This window comes from Eptesicus fuscus, chromosome 9, assembly GCF_027574615.1.
Source record: "Eptesicus fuscus isolate TK198812 chromosome 9, DD_ASM_mEF_20220401, whole genome shotgun sequence".
NCBI lineage: Eukaryota > Metazoa > Chordata > Mammalia > Chiroptera > Vespertilionidae > Eptesicus > Eptesicus fuscus.
Window position 1 is genome coordinate 8,607,460 of NC_072481.1, and position 19,391 is coordinate 8,626,850.

The 19,391-nt window shown below is 50.3% G+C and overlaps 2 protein-coding genes across 4 annotated transcripts in view; one reads left to right on the plus strand and one right to left on the minus strand.

Moving 5' to 3' along the window:
• DNAJC16 (DnaJ heat shock protein family (Hsp40) member C16) overlaps positions 1–11,975 on the plus strand; it is a 32,788-nt gene extending 20,813 nt beyond the window's left edge. Inside the window, exons 8-16 of one of the 3 annotated variants that reach the window (XR_008556954.1) lie at positions 1,274–1,404; positions 2,240–2,423; positions 3,166–3,348; positions 3,499–3,575; positions 4,672–4,752; positions 4,856–4,954; positions 6,547–6,717; positions 7,151–7,588; positions 11,917–11,975. Coding sequence is in view for 2 of the 3 variants with exons in the window: in XM_008148192.3 (XP_008146414.2) it covers positions 1,274–1,404; positions 2,240–2,423; positions 3,166–3,348; positions 3,499–3,575; positions 4,672–4,752; positions 4,856–4,954; positions 6,547–6,717; positions 7,151–7,535 (1,311 nt within the window). In the remaining variant the exon portion in view is untranslated. Of the gene's footprint in view, positions 1–1,273; positions 1,405–2,239; positions 2,424–3,165; positions 3,349–3,498; positions 3,576–4,671; positions 4,753–4,855; positions 4,955–6,546; positions 6,718–7,150; positions 10,394–11,916 lie in introns of those variants that run through there. The other 2 variants (XM_008148192.3, XM_054720892.1) reach the window with 2 other exon arrangements.
• AGMAT (agmatinase) lies at positions 11,190–19,106 on the minus strand. Its single transcript, XM_008148191.3, has 7 exons — positions 18,814–19,106; positions 17,430–17,632; positions 15,743–15,791; positions 14,526–14,721; positions 13,640–13,819; positions 12,034–12,118; positions 11,190–11,335 (listed from the first exon to the last, which is right to left on the minus strand). The coding sequence occupies exons 1-7, from the start codon at positions 19,083–19,085 to the stop codon at positions 11,262–11,264; spliced, it is 1,059 nt and encodes a 352-aa protein (XP_008146413.2). The 5' UTR covers positions 19,086–19,106; the 3' UTR covers positions 11,190–11,261.
• Positions 19,107–19,391: the final 285 nt, after the last annotated feature.

A 19,391-nucleotide genomic window follows, 5' to 3' on the forward strand; every position in this document is an offset into this window, starting at 1 on the left:
AATATGCAAATCGTCCAAATGGCAGAACGACCCAGTTGCTATGACGCGCACTGACCACCAGGAGGCAGACGCTCAACGCAGGAGCTGCTCCCTGGTGGTCAGTGCGCTCCCACAGGGGGAGCGCCACTCAGCCAGAAGCCGGGCTCATGGCTGGCAAGCACAGCAGTGGTGGTGGGAGCCTCTCCCACCTCCACGGCAGCGCTAAGAAGCAGCAAGCCGAGTGGTAAGGAGCAGCAAGCAGGCGGGCGGTAAGGAGCAAGGGGTCCTGGACTGTGAGAGGGCACAGGCCAGGCTGAGGGGACGCCTCTCTACCTCCCCCCGTGCATGAATTTTGTGCACCGGGCCTCTAATATAGGATAACTTTGTTACTTTGGCGTTTATTTAATTGTTCAGTTTGCTACAAATCTTAAATGAAAGTAAATTTGCCTAAAATGATTGGGTTTTTTAATCTGCCAGCATAAAACAGTATACAGAGTTCTACAGTGGAAGGAGCTCATGGCTATCATTTGACCTGAAATAACTACAGCATTGCCCCAGCCCTGCATTGTTGAAGGTCACATGTTTAGTTGCTCAAACAGATCTTTCTTATTTTGTTACATTACAACTAGAGGCCTGGTGCACAAAAATCGTGCACTCAGGGGGTCCCTCAGCCCAGCCTGTGCCCTCTCACAGTCCAGGACCCCTTGAGGGATGTCTGACTGCCAGCAGTCAGACAACCTTTGCACTGTCGCGGAGGCATGAGAGGCTCCCGCCACCACTGCTGCGCTCGCCAGCCGGGAGCCTGGCTTCTGGCTGAGCAGCGCTCCCCCTGTAGGAGTGCACTGACCACCAGGGGGCAGCTCCTGCATTGAGTGTCTGCCCCCTGGTGGTCAGTGCTTGTCACAGCGACCCGCCTTTCCGCTGTTCAGTCAATTTGCATATTAGCCTTTTGTTATATGGGATAGCCAGGGTGAGCCTCGTTGTTCTTTTTTTTTTTAATATATCTTATTGATTTTTTTACAGAGAGGAAGGGAAAGAGATAGAGAGTTAGAAACATCGATGAGAGAGAAACATTGATCAGCTGCCTCTTGCACACCCCCTACTGGGAATGTGCCCGCAACCAAGGTACATGCCCTTAACCGGAATCGAACATGGGACCCTTCATTCCGCAGGCCGACGCTCTATCCACTGAGCCAAACTGGTTTCGGCAAGCCTCATTTTTATTGAGTTGTACGTGAAGCTCATTTGCAGTGAGAAAACGAATAAAGTCAACTATTTCTTGGTTTTCTTCCAGGCCCCATATATGAAGAAAGAGGTCATTGATGACTTCATCACCCAAAACAAGTATCTATTAGCGACCAGGCTCACCAACCAGAAGTTGTTCCAGGAACTCTGCCCCGTGAAGCGGTCTCACCGACAGAGGAAGTAAGGCCGGGCTTTGCTCTGCTTGTCGTGGCCGTGGAGGGGCCACGGCACACTCTCCTAAGGCCATTCACACCTCCCCTGTGGCAGTCGGAGTTTATTCTTTATGTAGCAGATACTGACTGACAACTGTTACAGGAGTGGGGCGTATTAACTCAGGGTCCCTTAGGACTAAGTTTTGGATGTGCCAGCCTGCCCTCGGGGTCAGAGATCTCCCTGCCGTGTAACACTTCAGCTGAGACCTGAAGATGAGTAGACTTCAGCCAGGTGTCAGGGAGAGATGTTTCTTTAAAGAAGCATGGAGTACGAGAGAGTAACTATTCCCACAATAGTGGGGTGAGTCTGCGCGTCTCGAATAGAGGCTCCACAAGGGCACGATCATAGGAAGTGCTCAGGAAATCTTGGGAGAGTGGATGAATGAATGATAAGCTAAACTTCCCAGTGGAACCATTGCAAAGGAAGCCCTTCAGAATGAGGCTCAGGGCCTGTGAGCTGAGAGGTGAGCGGCCCGGCCTGCAGTGGAAGAACCAGACCAGATGGCTTCTGAAAGGCCCGTCTGCATCCAGGTCTCCGTGCTCATTGCCTCAGAAGACAGTCCGAGCGTGGTAGAGGGTGGTCTGGGAAAACATCCCCGGTCTGGGAAAGAAGCATGTTGGGAACGACTTGGAAATCTTCTCCCATTAGACTTTGACCATGGAGTTCCTTTAGTAAATGTATTCACGTCTTTAGTAAATGTAAACGGGGTTCCTTTAAGAGCGCGTCCTCTCCTTCACCCTCACTTGCCATCACAGGTTGTAGTGGCCTCGGGAGTGCTTACCGTGTCTTCTGTTGTGTGCAGGTACTGTGTGCTTTTACTGACTCCGGAGGCCGCCAAGTCGACTCAACCCTTTGAGGCCTTCCTGTCCTTCGCGCAGGCAAACTCACAAGACACACTGCGATTCATGCACGCCTACAGCGACCGGCAGCCGGAGTTCGCCAACGCCCTCCTGCCGGACAGCGAGACGTTCCGAGGGAAGTCGGTGGTGAGTCGTGGTTCCCGTCCTGGTCCTGATCCCAGCTCCTCACAAGCACTGGCACTCGATTCTGTGTCCTGTTTCCTCGGGAGTTTTGAATACAAACTCCAGGAAACCCAGAAATCTCTGAGCCTGTTTTAAAAGCCTGCTCTTAGAAGTCTTTCACCCTGGTGACCACCTCCTAGATTTTCGCCTTTGACCTTCACAGAAAGCACCTTTCCTATGAGTAGAGATTGAAGAGCATCAATCCTTTTAACCAGTTTTGCCTATGGCAGGTCTAGTTTTGAGTATCTAGTTTGCAAAATCTTCCTTAGGCTACCAATAATGTGCTATCGAAATATCCCCTCCTGCACTCACAGCATCCTAATCGATCTCTCCTTCCGTTCTCCCCTTTGTCATCACTCTCTCAGATGCATGACATTCTCTTCATCCTTCTGGTAGTCGTGGAGAATCTCTCTAAAAACAAAGGGTTCCTGTATTATAAAAATTAGTAAGAGGTTGTCGAACAAAGCTTATTAAAAGGAAGAGCTTTAACTTTAACAGAAGCTTCATAAAGTCACCATAAAAAGCCACCACAATTTCTTTTGTCAAAAAATTTACATCTTGTAAATGTTTTATACTCATCCACCTCTGTGTTTGAGTTTATTGCTGACTTCCCTAGGCCCTTTTCCCCATCCTCTCTGAAAAGAAACCAAACAACAGTGACGTACCATTCTTTGAGAATTCTGACGGCTTTTCTCTTTTCTCCCAGGTGTCTATCTTAGAAAGGCGCAACATGGGAGGCAGGGTGGTCTATAAGACCCTGGAGGACCCCTGGACAGGGAGTGAGAATGATAAATTCACCCTTCTGAATTACCTCGAGCAGCTGCGGAAAGACTCCACTCTTCTGTCCTCGGAAGCTGTGCTCCCCGACTTGATCGATGAACTTGCCCCTGTAAGCGTGTGGCCCGGGAGAGTGGGTGCTGGGCAGGGCTGTGGCTCCCAGGGCCACACAGAGGCTCAGCAGCCGCGCTGTGTTGGGGTGAGGACTTCCCGCGCTGGGGCTCAGGAGCTCGGTCCTGACCATCATTCATTCTCTCAATAGATGTTCCTCATTCGGTGGCTTTTCTCTGCTGTTGCCTACATCGCTGACTGGCTGGAAGACCTGTATTACAACAACTGGTAGGAATGTTGTGAGATTGCGTTTCTTTCGCTCTATTAACGGCAGGACTGCTGCTTTGCTTTTGAAAAGAGTCTATTCTTCTTTGACTTGAGGTATATTCAACATAGTGGGTGGAAGAATGTTTACACATTTTCAACACCGTTCCCTCTCTTTCTTTCCACAACTTCACTTTTTTTTTTTTAAATATATTTTATTGATTTTTTACAGAGAAGAAGGGAGAGAGATAGAGAGCTAGAAACATCGATGAGAGAGAAACATCGATCAGCTGCCTCCTGCACACCCCGCACTGGGGATGTGCCCGCAACCAAGGCACATGCCCTTGACCGGAATCGAACCCGGGACCCTTCAGTCCGCAGGCTGACGCTCTATCCACTGAGCCAAACCGGTTTCGGCCACAACTTCACTTTTTTATATTTGCTGATGGACTCATTCCCACTGGCTGCCCTTGCAGACATCAGAGCCTGGGACTGTCCTCATCGGGGCCCAGCCCAGAGCCTGACACACATGTGGTCCAATGTGTAGGTGTACAAGCCAGTCAGGAATGGATCGTTCCCTGCCTGGTACATCGTAACTCCCCTTGACAGCGGAATGTTCTTCCCGGCTCACGACGTGTATTTTTCCTTTTTACTGAATTTATTGGGGTGACACTGGTTAACAAAATTTTACAGGTTTCAGGGGCACAGTTCTTCAACACAGCGTCTGTACCTGTATTGTGTTCACCACCCCAGATCAAGTCTCCATCCATCACCATTTACCCCCTGTTCAGGCTCACAACCTAAATCCTTTATTGCCCCCTTACTGTTTGCTCCTGCAGGATATAGTAGGCACAGCCTGTAATACGGAGACACAAAAATTAAACTTAAAATAAGCAATCTGTGAATCCTAACAGTCTGAGGGGACTCTCTGCTTTCCCCTCCCCCAGGAACCTCTCTTCCTGTGGAAATAGAAAGTGTTTATTGATATGAAAGCTTTTCAGTTTGTGGTGGTTTGGGGGTTGGTTCTTTTGAGCCAGAGAGAGGAAACCTAAAAGCAGTCATTGATGTCACAGCAGCCCATGTAGAGTGAGCAGGCGTAAGCTTGTTGTCTTGGTTTTAGGCGGGAAATGATTCCCCTCCTGTCCCTGGCCTTCTCCGCCATCTTCGTCCTCTTCGGCACCTTCATCATCCAGGCCTTCTGGTGAGTCCTCCACGGCTTCTCAGCGTGGCTTTCTGCGGGGAGGGCCCAAGCCTCATGGCGGTTTGTCCTCTTTTTTTGTAAAACTCCTTTTTTCTCACTTTAGTGACTCAAACTATGATCGAGAGTCAAAACATCCAGACAAAAGGAAAGCCCAGGAGAAGGCCGGGAAGACCGTGTCCAGCTTCACCAAAGAGAGCGCCAGGTTTGTCTAACACGGGTGGGGAACCTCTCTCCCGCCGAGGGCCATTTGGGTATTTATAAGATCACTCGCGGGCCCTACAAAATTATCAGCTTAAAAATTAGCCTGCTCTATTTGGTCAAACATTTAATTAACTCACCCCTAACGCCTTGAGAGGGCCAGGCCAAATGATTTTGAGGGCCTTATACGGCCCTCAGACCGGACATTCCCCACTCCTGGTCTAACAAAACACCACGCCTACCTCCCTGGCTGCTGACCCACAGTCCGTGTGTCTCATAAACCAGAGTTTGACGACATGTGTATATAGAACTCTGGTTCCCTCCAGCTGTGGGAGGTGGGAACAGGGAAAGTCGCCGTTGAATCCTGTTCACTGAGGCCCTCTCCACAGGCAGACACTGGACCTCCTTCTGCTCAGTGTCATCAGTTTCTCAATCTCAGGTTTAACAGTGAGGGCAGGAGACAAAGAAGCACATCAGAGAGATGCTAGATGAGCTGGAGCAGAGAATGGTGCGTCCTGTCCTAAAGTTGCTCTGCTCCGACTGAGAATCTCTTTGTAGGCCCAGGACTGCCAAGCAGGGACCACCCAATCCTCCTAGTGCGTTGGGCTCTCGAATCTATATCTATCTATCTATCTATATTTATAAAAGCATAATATGCAAATTGACCGGACAGCAGCATGGCCGGTCAGCTATGACGTGCACTGACCAACAGGGGGCAGACGCTCAATGCAGGAGCTGCTACCAGCCCGCAGGCCCCCATCGATTGCCGATCAGGGCCTGCTGGCCAACCTCTCGGTCCCTCCCCCAGGCCAGCCAGCTCCAATTGCCCGAGGTAGGTGGCAGTGCCAGGGCCCCAATTACCCTGCCGATCACCCCTCACACTGAGGGCCAGGCCTAGGGACCCTACCCATGCACAAATTTCGTGCACCGGGCCTCTAGTATTAACATATCTAGTCTGGTTAGAACGTAGTGGGTTTTTGTTTTTTTAATGTATTTTTTAATTCAGAGAGGAAGGGAGAGAGAGATAAAAACATCAATGATGAGAGATAATCACTAATCAGCTGCCTCCTGCAAACCCCACACTGGGGATGGAGCCTGCAACCTGAGCATGTACCCTGACCAGGAATCAAACTCTGACCTCCTGGTTCATAGGTCAACACTCAACCACTGAGCCATGCCGGCTGGGCCCTTTTTTTTTTTTGTAGATAATTTTTATGAGTTTATTTGAGCCAAACTGATGACATATCCTGGGGAACCAGATCTCAAATGTTCCGAACATAGCATTTTCTTCCGCTTGTTTCTTTTAAATGTAATGGCATTCCACTACCCTGACAATATTTTTTTATTATATTTTTAATGATTTCAGAGTGGGAGGGAGGAGAGAGAGAGAGAGAAAGAGAGAGAGAAACATTGATGAAAGAGAATCATTGATTGGCTGCCTCCTGCACACCCCCCAGTGGGGATCGAGCCTGCAAACCAGGCATGTGCCCTCACCGGGAATTGAACTGTGACCTGGTTCATAGGTCAACACTCAACCACTGAGCCACACTGGCTGGGCCCCTGATAATATCTTAACTCCTCCACATTCCTTCACAGCAGGGTCCCTAAAAAAGGCTTTGTGGAGGTGACCGAACTCACGGATGTAACGTACACCAGTAACTTGGTGCGCCTGAGGCCGGGCCACATGAACGTGGTCCTCATCCTGTCCAACTCCACCAAGACCAGCCTCCTGCAGAAATTCGCTCTGGAGGTCTACACGTTCACTGGGTGAGCGCCTGTGAGGGGCGGGACGGGGAGGCAGCAGGCACATCTGGGCAGGAGGGGACTGGCGGGAGTTACATCCTCTCCTCTTGGGCGGAGGAGCTTTACCCGTGCAGCACGTGTCGGCTGTGACCTTTCTAAGCCAGCCGTCAGAGCCACCCTGAGGGCGCCTTCTTTCCCCCTTGACTTCATGCCCCTCGGTTCTTCCCGGGGCCTTTCAGGAAACTGACTGTTCCCCAGCTCTGTGTCCTTTCCTGGAGCCAGACACTGAGAGTGATGTAAGTGACACCCAGCAAGGGGCCAGGGGTGGGGGGTGGCGTGGTGTCTGCACCTGGCCCCGCCTGGCGTGAAGCCGTGCTTATTGGAACTGACAGGTATGTGTGTTCCCTGCAGCTGAGTGTGTCAGGAAGCCCCTGAGTCCTCCCTCTTCCCTCCACAGGAGCAGCTGCCTGCACTTCTCCTTCCTGAGTCTCGATAAACACAGAGAGTGGCTCGAATACCTGTTAGAATTCGCTCAGGACGCAGCCCCGATCCCAAACCAGTATGACAAGCACTTCTTGGATCGTGACTACACGGGTTATGTGCTGGCTCTGAACGGCCACAAGAAATACTTCTGCCTCTTCAAGCCCCAAAAAACAGTGGAGGAGGAGGAAGCCTTGGGGGCATGTGATCTGGACTCCTCCCTGCCCCTGGGGGAATCTCGAGGGAAAGCCGGCAGCCTGGGGCTCAAAGGGAAACTGAGCAAGCTGTCCTTGTGGATGGAGCGCCTGTTGGAAGGCTCCCTGCAGAGGTTTTACATCCCGTCCTGGCCTGAGCTAGACTGAGGGGCAGCGGGAGAGACGGCAACTCCCAGACCCTTTGCAGGCCCTGCGCACAGGTACTTGCAGGACTCCAACTATCACCACGGACAGAGTGTAGATTTTAGATGATTCTTCTAGAGCAGTGCGAGAAGAACCTCTCCTTTGTCCTGCTTTGTCCTGTTCTAACCTAGGAGTGAAAATATTTTCCTTTGGGGTGTTCTTTCCTGTCTGAATGCCGCACTATTTAAAATAGACCGCTCATTCCTCTTCCCTACCGTCCTGTCCGGCGCTCACAGCCCCTCCCCCGTCCTGTGTCTGTGCCCGGAGAAGCACAGATGCTCGCCCTGCAGCAGTACCAGGACGGAACCTCAGGAGCCTGGTGTGCTGGTCGCTGGCCGGGTGTTCACCCGCCTCCCCCGCGCCCCCATCCCACCCCCCAGCCGCTGTGCTTCTGCTGCGGTGCATGCTGTAACAGTGGGACAGCCCACAGCAGCTTCTGGACCCGCGGCCTGAAAGGGGCCTGGGTCCACGCAATCTTACGTTTAGCAGTCTTTCTGGCAGTAAGTGGCTAAAGGATATTTTGGGGGTATCCCCCTGCTGCAGTTTGTCAGCCATGGTTTTAAAAGCATAGGGATGAGTGGGGGTTCTGCATGTGAGTGGGTTTCTTCCCAAGGCAGGAGAGGGGAGGGCTGGGCAGTGACCGAAGTGACCCCTTCCTGAGCGTCCCCTCAGCCGCCTCCCCAACATGAGAAGTAGACGAGAGGGATCCGCACGGCAAGAAGTACTGTACCGACTTGAGCCATTTATGCGTATGTTTTAGATGCCTTTCTGCCTCTGTCAGTCTTAGGGTATGGAGATTAGGAGCCATAACTTGAACCTTGTTCTCTGAACGTAGAGATAAGCTGCTATAAGCCAGTAGATGTTAAACTAAAGACACATTATTCCCACCTGCCACGAGCGGTGTCTCTTTAGTAAAATACCAGACACGTCTGTGTATCAAGGAACCTAACATTTCTCAGCAATCGTATTTTGAGCAGTTACCCCAAAAGTGCTGTATCTTCAAGTCCTCATTTGTGACAAGTGAACCAAGACTTGTTCTAGACTCCTGTTTTGCAAAAGGCTTACTTTGAGCTCCTGGCCTGCATTTTGATGTCTCGTCTTAATCATCTCACTCTTAACTTACAGCTGCTCCACCAGTAACAGGGCCGTTCCTGGCACCAGCTTGCTGAGCTCAGGGTGAGATGGACGCCAGGCTGGATCACTCCAGAGCTGGAGAGCTTACCTTTTCTCTTTAGGGCAGAACTACCAGTGGGGTGTGGACAACCTCAGAGTGGTCTATTCCATTGTCAAAGCGGATGGCCCTTTAAGGGCAATTTGTAAAGTGAAAGGTCAAAATCAGTGATGGGACAAAATAAGTTAGTATTTTCTTTAATCATAACTGCTTTAAGCCATTTGGATCCCAAATGACTGAAATACCGAGCTACGGTGACAAGTAGTAAATTATTTGAGCCAAGGAATTTCTGTAGTTTCCATGGAATCTACAGCTTGATGGAAAAGGTGAAGAATCACTGCCAGGCTTCCTTCTCCACGAGGTCCTCTAAAAGTGGGTGCTTACTCTGAGGGCCGCCTCCGGGGGCACCTGACCAGGTAGAAATGATCACGGGATTCATTTGGCTCCTTGATGCATCTGTTCTCAAAGTTATTTCCTGGGTCTTTTATGGCCAGGTTACTTAAAAGAGTATGCTTTGCTTTTATGGTAGATTTTAATTTCTGGTACTAATGGGATTCCTGACCATAATTTCTGAAAACCAAAACCTCACCAGATTGGATTTTAAAAATGTTTATCATTAAAATAAAAAGCACCTTCCATTTTCACTAAGAAAGGAAAGATAATAGGATTGAAAACATTCCTGGCAAATACTTCAGTCCACCAGTTCTACAGATCTCCCTGGGCAGGCATGTCTGCCAGGAGGACACTGGGAGCTCTTACTTTAAAACAAACTTTACCTTTGGCCACCAAGCCTTTCCTCCTGAATGTTGTTCCCATTCATTCGTTTGCTTTTGTGTCAAATGTATGAGCCATAGTCTGCTCAGCCAATGCCACCATTTCTCTTCCTAATGTATGTAACCACACAGACCCAGTTTTGGTTTCAACTTCCTAGTTGTTGAATACGTATCTTCAAAAGACAACATGGATGATTTTAGAGGTAGCTTTTTCTGGTTGATAGAGTCTACACATCATGTTTAGCAGATGCGGATGAAAACTGGACTTAAAAGTCTGTGTAGAATACACACCCACTTACCAAATATTTTTTTCTTGCCAAGGTGTCAGGGCACGATTTGTCTCACACAGAGGTGGGCACCCCCAGCTCAGCTGGTTCAGTGAGCGAGGCTGCCCTAAGTTCCACTGGCACCATGGTCTCGCTGCCATCACTCAATGACCGTGAAACTTGATTGTGGTTTTCAAATATTAGGTTGATTTCCTCCTCATTCAGTACATAAATGTTTGGGAAATGGGATTAGAAACAAACACTCAAAAAAAAATTTTAAGGAAAACTCTTTAAAAGCTGATGCAGAACATTTTACCAAATGAAATGTTGCTCACATCCAAATACCTGCCATTGTCCCTTGAAAACAAACGCAGCGCAGAACTGCTGACTATCTGTTCAGTTTGTAATTAGACTTCTGAGACAGATCTGAAAAGAAAGTGGATATTTTGCACTTTTGATATTCTTAGGAACAAATAACTTATTTGGCAAATGGTGTCCTTTTTATGTTGTTTTTGTTTTGTATTGTGAACATAACTAAAGCTGATGTTATTTTTGTTTTAAGAATATGACCGACTGGAAACAGAAATAAACTATTTTAATGTGTGATGATTACGGGTAGCTCCTGCATGGAGGTGATTTATCGTGGACACATTCCCAGCGAAACTGAGTTTGCATGTAACTCAGCACATGCTTACGGTCAGCACGTGGCGACTGCAGATTTCAGGAACTCCTGTCCTGGAGGGTGGCAGTTGGAAGAGCAGATAATGCAAAACAGCTTGGGGAAGGGCCTCGGAGGGCTCTTGGGAGGCCAGCGGTGTCGGCTGGTTTAGAAGGCATTTCACGTACCCTCCTGGGCTTTTGAGTGGGAAGTTTGTTAGGATCTTGGAGTGACTTTCTTTCAACGCCGGGGTGGGGAACACCTGGCCCCAGGGCTGTATGAGCCGGAGAAATAATCTGGTCTGGCCCTGCCAAGGCAACCGCTGGCAGGACTCGAGATTCAATAAATCTCAGCTTTTTTCATAGCAACATAAATTGATATTAAGTGAATTATATTAAGCGAATGATGTTATAAATATCCAGATGGCCCTTGGCAGAAAAGAGGTTCCCACCCCTGCTTTAAAGGAAGATACTATAGAAACATGGAAGGTTTATACAGTATTATTTCATAGTCTTTTTATTTCATTCCTCCAATTTTTAGATAACTTTGAACTGATGTCTCCATCCCTTCCCCCTTTATCCCCCATCATCTTTCATTAAAGGAGGAAATCAGCACAGCACAAGTGCTACTGCTTTGTTAAGTTAATTCAGACTCCTTAGAAATGTTAGCTGTCTGGATTCGAGTTCTGCTTTGTGCCCTGATTGTACAGCCACCAGTGACACTTGGAGCAGAAAGTTTTATTGGCACAAACTCTAGTACTGGCAGATGCTTGAGAATTTGTCCTCGATGCGATCTGTTCTTCTATGTTGACGAGCACGAGGTTCAGACGACTCTCACTTTGGGGAGAACACACAGCATCTCGAACAGCAGGTTGGCTGCCAGGAGGGCCGTGTTTCCTACAGAGAAGTACACCCAGCGTGAAGGCCACCTCCCAGGCCGCCTCTCAGGACTGCTCAGCCCCCCGCCCTCTGTCTTCCTTTTCGGGGTCCCGCCTTCCGTATCTTTTCAGGGCTGGCCAGCCACCCTACGGACATGCTTTCCCTGGCATTCCGCTCCATCAATCACTTGGAAATAGTATTTTAAAATACAGAAGGTCCTTTGTTTACTCTCAGAAAGGAAACCTATCATAATGGTGTGTATTGTATTTATTATCCATCCTCTGAGGCTAGTAGGCCTAACTGTAAGGTTTTCTAAATTAAAATTATGAGGCTGGCATCTGCTTTGAGCCTCTCTCCTAAGCCAACTAACTCCCCACTTTATTAATTAGTAACTAGTATTTATCCTTCGGGAATTCACTTTTCCTGAACTATCAGGAGGATGGCCATGCGCCACCCTGTTACTAAACTGCAGGCTTGTTCCTGCCTTTTGCTGACGAGCGGGCAAGCTAATAATACTTAGCAACCTCCAGGGGTTTTGTTAGGGCTCATTAGCTGTGTCTGTAAGGTGCGCAATAACAGGTTCATTTTCTTCACTGTAGGACGTACTCAGCAGGTTCCTGAGTTATGCACAAGGACCCGTCCATCTGCTACCTGTTCACTAGATTAATAAAATCTGAACTAGCAGCCTCCGGATCACAGGTTTCTTGTTTACTCACCAAAAGGGTCGTATGGCGGTGAGACTTCCACAAGGTCACAGCCCACCACGTTCAGGCCTTGACAGCCCCGGATGATCTCCAGAGCCTGTCCACAAGCAAGCCACGTGGGAGTCATTGACCACGAAAGAAAAACAGTGGAGGCCTCCGTGGCTTTCTCCCAACACGTGCCCACCTTCTGACTCGGAACCATTGCTTTCCCTCAGTAAGCATTTACCGACTGCCAGGCACCCTGGTGGGCATCGCAGCTGACCGATGCCCAGTCCCTGCTCCCGGGGGCTCCACAGTGTGGTGATGGGGACAAGCAAGCCAATCATTTCAATGGCATGCACTGAGGACTTCAAGAAAAACAGGTGGAGCATAGGATAGGAACACGTAACAGCCGGAAGAGGAGGGGAAGGCCTCCCCAAGGTGGAAACACTTAGCGCAATAAATTGACGAAGCAGCTGAGCAGGGGAAGGGCAGCCCAGGCAGAGGGAAAAGACGAAGAAGGACCCCGGGTCAGACACGGCCGGGAGACAGGGGCAGGAGCGGGTGGTAGGAAGAATCGCTCTGTCGCGAGGAGTTTCCATTGTGCAGGTGCAAAGCCCAGAAGGACGAGACGCTGAGGAATGAGGTCTGTGTTTTAGAAATCTCTGGTGGGAACGGAAAAGGGCTTTGAAGAGGCGGTTGTCACCATCCTTTCTTAGAGGGTATGAGACAATGGATTGGGTTTAAGCAATCTTCATTTCCTCACAAGAGAAATTCGAGTGCCTACCATTTATCTATCAGGCACTACGCTAGGCTCCAAGGACAGGGTAGTGCACCAACAGCCTGCACCTCCTGCAGCTTACCTCCTCGCTATAACCACGCTCCAGGCCTGCCGCCCTGCCTTTATGCTCAGCACACCTATGGGGAATTATTTAGGTAGTTCTAAAACTCTTGAACTACCTCGGTAGCTGGTTAATCCCACTGTGCATACTTTTTTAAACTCTAACCCCAAAATGGTAAGCTTAATGTCCTTGAGAGGGTACTACAATATTGTTCCCAGGGACCAACTACAGCAGGACCAGCAGCAGGAAAATCAAATGAAGGACTGTAATATCCCGATAAGAAATGAGGGCCTTGCCCGGCCAGCGTGGCTCAGTGGATAGAGCGTCAGCCTGTGGACTGAAGGGTCCCGGGTTCGATTCCGGTCAGGGACATGTGCCTGGGTTGCAGGCTTGATCCCCAGTGTGAGGCCTCCGGGAGGCAGCCGATCAATGATTCTCTCTCATCATTGATGTTTCACTCTCTCTCCCTTCCCCTTCCTCTCTGAAATCAGTAAAAATATGTTAAAAAAAAAAAAATGAGGGCCTTAGCTAAAACCCAGTCCTCAGGGAGTCAGTATTCAAACCTAGGGTCGCCCCGAGAACAGTAAAGGCCGACGTGCCTGGTTTTTAAAACCCTATCCTGGGAGGGGATAAGGGATACATGTAATACTTTCAACAATATATATTTTTTTTAATCACTACTGTAAGAAAAGGAAAAAAAATCCTATCCTGATTCCCGAAGACTCACCACAAGGCCCAGGAAAGCAGGGCGTTAAAAATCCTCACCCCCAGGAACGGTCACCATGGAGCCTCCGTACCTGACTAGGGGTGAGACCAGCAATTTCCGGTGTCCCTGTCCCTGGGGCATAGGCAGGATCCAAGCCGTCAATATCAAAGCTGATATACATGGGTTTGCCTCCCATCTGCTGCCTCACTTCCGCCATCAGAGGAACCAGCGACTTCATCCAGCAGTCTTCAGCCAGGACCACCCGGAAGCCCTGGGGACGGAGGCATGGATGAGTGGCAGGTCATGGCTTCTGCAGGGCACACTGCCTGGGCATTTCCCTGTGCCAACCCCAGGCTAAGCGCTACGCGCCCATCACATTGGACCCTGAACCTTCAGGAGGAGGGAACTATCACCCCCTGGTACAGGTGAGGAGTGAAGGGCCGATGACGGGTGAGGCAGGGAGAAAGTCAAAGCTGACCTACGGAGACGGGATCAGAGAGAAGCGTGGCTAAAGCAAGAGCGAGAAACTCGGGACAGCTCCCCCGAGCACTTCCTGAACAGCTCTGTCCACAAGACCGGCCTTTGCATGGGGTCTTGGACTTTTCCTGTTGGGTCTTGTCGTATGTGTTCACCTGGGAGCCACTCTGCCCAGGGGGTATGAAGAGGAGAACTAAGGTGTCCCCTCGCCTCGGGTGGGGACCTCCCCAGCTCTTTTCCAAGCCAGCAACACCCCAGGGGTTGGTTCGTCCCTGCTAGTCTCCCCACCCCTGCAACAGGAGGCCGCCTCTGCCCCGTGAACTAGCACCCTCGCTCCTCTCTGCTGCACATGACCCTCCGGGTGTAAACGCAGCCTTCCTCCCCTTTTCTGAACTTGCTTATGAAAGCCCCTGTGGAGTCCATGGCTGCCACTGAGTGAGCAGTGGAGAGGAAGGCTCTGTGCAGGCGGGGGACAGAGGGCAGGGCATGCAGTCTGTCACCTGGTTCCGGCTGTATCTGTAGGGATCCAAGGTCATGGAAGAGCCCCTGATGCCAATCTGTACTACGCGCTTACAGTCCAGAAGTTTCTCCTCCACGCACCGGCGGAAGGGCGTCCCGTGATAGATCTTCTCTCCCAGGGCCTTGTCAGCTGTGTCCGTGTGAGCGTCCACGTGCAGCAGCCCCACAGGGCCGTGCCTGGTGACAGCAGGGCAGCTCAGAGGCCAGGCCTCCTCACGGGGACTGAGCACAGCCACCCTCCAGCCCAAACCTCGATGCGGGTGCAGAGCCCAGGAGGGGAGACCTGGCAACAGTTACAGGCCTTGCAACTGGTTTCTGTCTTCAAATGACTTGGCATCATTTATTGATGAGAACAATAAACTCAGACAAGTGAGGCCCAAAATAGACATGTGCTTCAGCTGCCACCCACTACCTATCACCCGGAAGTTCCTCACAGATGGGGAGAGCTGGGCGGGTGACAACGAAGGGTGAGCTCAGCGGCCATCCTCCAGCTGTAGCCCCGAGAAGCAGCCTGGACCCAGCTCTCCCACCATCATCTTCATCAACCCTGCTAGCCACCCAGAAGAACTATACCATCCAAAGCAATGCTGGCAAACACAGCTTCGAGAAAAGACTGCACCCACCCACCCCCAAATCTGAATTCTACCCACATGTCTTCCCCCTCTCTGAATTCTGGAGCTGCCACCAACGTGGCCCATCTGTCCCTTTCTCAAACTAATTCACAGTTAGTCAATCCCTGGTAGATTTCTGCTACTGGGAAAGCCAGCTTCTCCCAGCTTTTCTGGGGCAGGGGCCCGTGCAGGAAAAAAACCAGGCCCGCTCCTCCGCAAGCAGCACCATTGAGCCTGCCAATGTTTAGGGTTGGCCTTTGAGCAAAACAGAAACAAGTTAACTGGGGTTTGGGGCTCATCTCCCCAACACAGAGGCAAACCCTGAGCGTGCATCCCAGAGCAGACCCAGGCCAAGGGCAGGCGGCCAGAAGTGTTAATAATAGTCTTGACTTCTAGCGGGTGACTGACAGGGACGCCTGGAGCCCGACCTTAATTTTGATCCGCAGCAGCAACTCAGTCGGGAAGTTCCAATCACCCCCAATAACTTGAGCCAGCAGAGGGCACCTGATGCCATCTGGCAGCAAACAACTCATGTCCCAGCGCCTGGATTTTGAAACCTTGCTTGGGCCCAGATAGCTGGGACTTACTTTTTTGCCATGGCTTGCAATATAGGATATGTGATGGTGTGATCTCCACCTGCAACGAGAAAAAAGAAAACATCTGGATGTGGGTAGGAGGAGAGGACTGTGCATTACACAGAACAATCCTCAACTTGCCCAATTCTGCCCCCCTTTCTATTAGGCTGAAGAACTACAACCCCAGCTAAAATACGATTTTGTTCCGTGAGGAAAGGGACACTGGGTGTTTGAAATTACATTGTCATTTAAAAGAAGAAGTTAAACAAATGAAGGCTTACAAGTGGAATGCCCAGAACTGCTCTGTCCAATAGAACTTTCTGCAATGAATGGACATGTTCTGTAAACGCACTGGTCAATATGGCAGCCACTAATCACGTGTGGCTATTAAGATGGGGCTCATGCAGCTGAGGAACTGGATTTTTATTTTAATTAAAGCAATAATTAATAATTTATTAATTATTTAAATAATAGTTTGAGTTAATTTTAATTTAAATAGCCACATGCAGCTAGTGGCTACGGTATTGGATAGCACAGGCCTAGAAAAGTATTCCTATGCATACCTATTAGTCATAATAGACAACATGTATTGAAGCTCTAAATATGCCGAACACAATGCTGGGCTATTTGTATGAATTTTCAATATATGTCTCTCGCAAAACAGAAAATGGTAGGTGTAGTTATTATTATTCCCATTTTACAGATGAGGAAATGAGGCCTATATAGCTAGCAGCAGGTGGAGCTGCAATTTCAAACCAGGCCATCCAGAAACCACTATGCTCCGCAGGCTCTCTGCTTTGGCAAGCATTAATTTGCTATCCCGAAAAAGGGCTGTGTCATTTTAACTATTTGTGACCCAGAGAGAAGTAACTGCTGCAGTGAGAGTGGGCGGGGAGGGGAGGGGAATGGAAAGCTTCCAGATACACTGATGTAGACCCTGTGAAGGAGGAAATCACCCTGTTCTCTCAAAGTCATTAGCACAATGTCCTTGAAATAGTTCAAAGGTCACACCGAGCCCCTGTTGGCAGCCTTCCCCAGGCCTGGGATCCAGGGCTGGGACAAAGGTGAAGTGGGTGAGGTAGGTGATGCAAAATGTAAGGGATGCCGAGAAACTCAGTAATCAAGAGAAATACTCTTTTAAGGTAACATTAAACCAAAAAAAAATTTCATGAAAAAAAAAACACCCTGATCCTGTCCCCCAGGCCCCTTTTCTCTGACTTTCCAGGGAGCCAAAGCAGTTGCCTGCCCACCCCATCCCCACCTCGGGCTCTCCTGTTGCTTTTTCTATCATAAGCCCCTCCTGGTTTCACTGTCCCCAGCTGTAACAAACATACTTTAAAAAAAAATAAAAGAATCCATGACGAATTTTAAAGAAAGATGGGACCAGTATCGGTGCTGTTCTGAGCCATAGAGGAGCCTGAGGCAAAAAAAGGAAAATCAGGAATACTGTTGCCTTTTGGGGCACCCCTTAAATTTTGCACAGAGGCGAATGCCTCACGCTGATCTAATCCTGCCTGCCACACTAGTCCAACATTTACATGTCCTCTCCCCGGAGATTAGGACACATGCATTAATAATGGGCTCGTGCTCCTGTCTCCACGTTCCCAGTGGCTTGCCCTGGAGAAGCAGCTGTGTTGGACGACAGGCTAAGCTCTCCCTGAGCACAGCCAGCTGCCCTTGCCCTTGCAGATGCCATTACCCAAGGTCAGAGGCACGCAGCCAGCAGCCACGATTTTCTGATAGGCCTCTTGAATTAGGCGGCAGCTGTCCTGAAGGTTGTAAAGATTGACATTCACATCGCCGAGGTCTGCAACCATGAGGGACTGGAAGGGGAGGGCCCCCGTGCTGGGGTTGATTGTCCGAAGCATCACTGATTCTTCCCGGATCCGCCGGGGTCCAAATCTGGAAGAAGATGGAACGTCCTGTGAGCATCCCTAAAGGCTTAGAGGCCCCATCTAGGGAGGGGCTTCTCAGCCTCTGGCCTGGTGGCATTTGGGGCTGGATGTTATGGAGGCCCATCTTGTGCCTTGTAGGATGGTTAGCAGCATTCCTGGTCTGTTCCCACTAGAGGCCAGTAGCACCCCTTCCCGCAAGTTCTGACACCCAAAAATGCCTCCAGACTCTGCCAAAAAAAACCCTGGGGGCAAAAAAAAACCAAAACCCTGATCAAGAATCACTGTTCTAGGCTGCATATTGAAGAGATTAAAGGTGGGGGACATGTAATATTCTCAACAATAAAGATAGATTTTTTTTAAAAAAAGAGAGAATAAAGGCACAGATTTAGGAGCCCACCCTTCACCAACTTCCTAAATGGTATTGGATAATCTCCTAAACTGTAAAACAATGACAATACTTACCTTACCTCATTGTTGTGAGTTAAATGAAATTACCTATGCAAAGTGCCTTGCACTTGGTAGACTTTTAATAAAGTGGCATTTATCATATAGACCGGCAGTCAGATGTATTGCTGCTGAGCTGAATCAGAAATAGCTGAAGCTCAATAATTAGAAAAATGAATTTTACTGCCTCTGACTTGAATTTAGAAAAATTGATTTAATTTGAGCAATTCTGCTTTTTTAAATTGATGGATGAGAGAGAGATCAGTTTATTGCTCTACTTATTTATGCATTCACTGGTTGACTCTTGTGTGTGCTCTGACCAAGGAATGGAACCTGCAACCGTGGTTGATCAGGCCTCACGCTTTAACCAACTGAGCTAGCCGGCCAGGGCCTTAGTCTGAGCAATTCTTGCAGCAGGTGACCCCGGGTTTAGGAAGGGGCGACCAGCTTCTTCCGTGCTCAAATGGACCCTGCCACTGTGCGCTGGCGTTACCCCCAGCCTCCATCCCCGCAAGGCTGGGGATCACGGCATGGAGAGGCTCCGGGCGGAGAACCCCCTTTTCTTTACCAGTGAAGCCAGTCATGCTTGATAAAGAAAAAGGGAAATCAACTCTCAACCCATTAGGGGCCCTTTGGAGCGTGGAGCCCCTTCCAACCTGACCCTGGGTGAGCAGAGGCACCCGTGCGTCTGCCGGGTGGCCCTCAGGTTGTCCAGCCACGTGTCCCTTAGTCCTGGGGCCTTACCTCGCCCCGGGCCGGTTGGAAGTCCCCGTGTCCAGGGGCACCCCGACGAAGGCGGCGTCCAGCCCCTCCGGGGAGGCCTGCACCGGCAGCCGCATCATGGAACAGACGCCCACGGGCCGCGCCACGACCTCGGAGCTGGGGGGCAGGTTCCGGGGGGCGTCGGAGGCCTGGCGCCTGGGACCGCGGCTGTGGTCGCCGAGCCCCGCGGCGGGACGAGCGACCCCGCGGGCCCCGGGGCCCCGGGCGCAGCGGGACGCCAGCAGCCGCAGCATCCCCCCCGCCGCCTGGCCCAGCCGGTCCCCGCGGCGACCAGGGCGCCTGTGCCCGCGCCAGCGCCGGGCTCAAAGGGCAGGGGCGCCGGCGGATCGAGGGCGGGGGAGGGGCCGCGGGACCGGCCGTCACTCCGGCACCCCTTCCTGGACTTTGGCCTCTGGCTTCTCTGATGAATGAAGCCCGGCCAGGGCTCCCTGCTCGCGCCCACCGGCCCTGAACAGGTGTGTCTGCGCCCCCCAGGACCTTGGCAGAGTAAGAGGTTTTTGTTTTTGTTTTTAAATATATCTTTATTGATTTCAGAGAGG

Excerpts from the sequence above, each read along its gene's own strand:
- AGMAT (XM_008148191.3), bottom strand. The coding sequence starts at position 19,085 with ATGCTGCGGCTGCTGGCGTCCCGCTGCGCCCGGGGCCCCGGGGCCCGC. Across the intron at positions 15,792-17,429 it reads CTGCGTGCCTCTGACCTTGG|GTGGAGATCACACCATCACA; the intron begins GTAATGGCATCT and ends TTCTCGTTGCAG. Across the intron at positions 14,722-15,742 it reads TTGCAAGCCATGGCAAAAAA|GCACGGCCCTGTGGGGCTGC; the intron begins GTAAGTCCCAGC and ends TGCTGTCACCAG.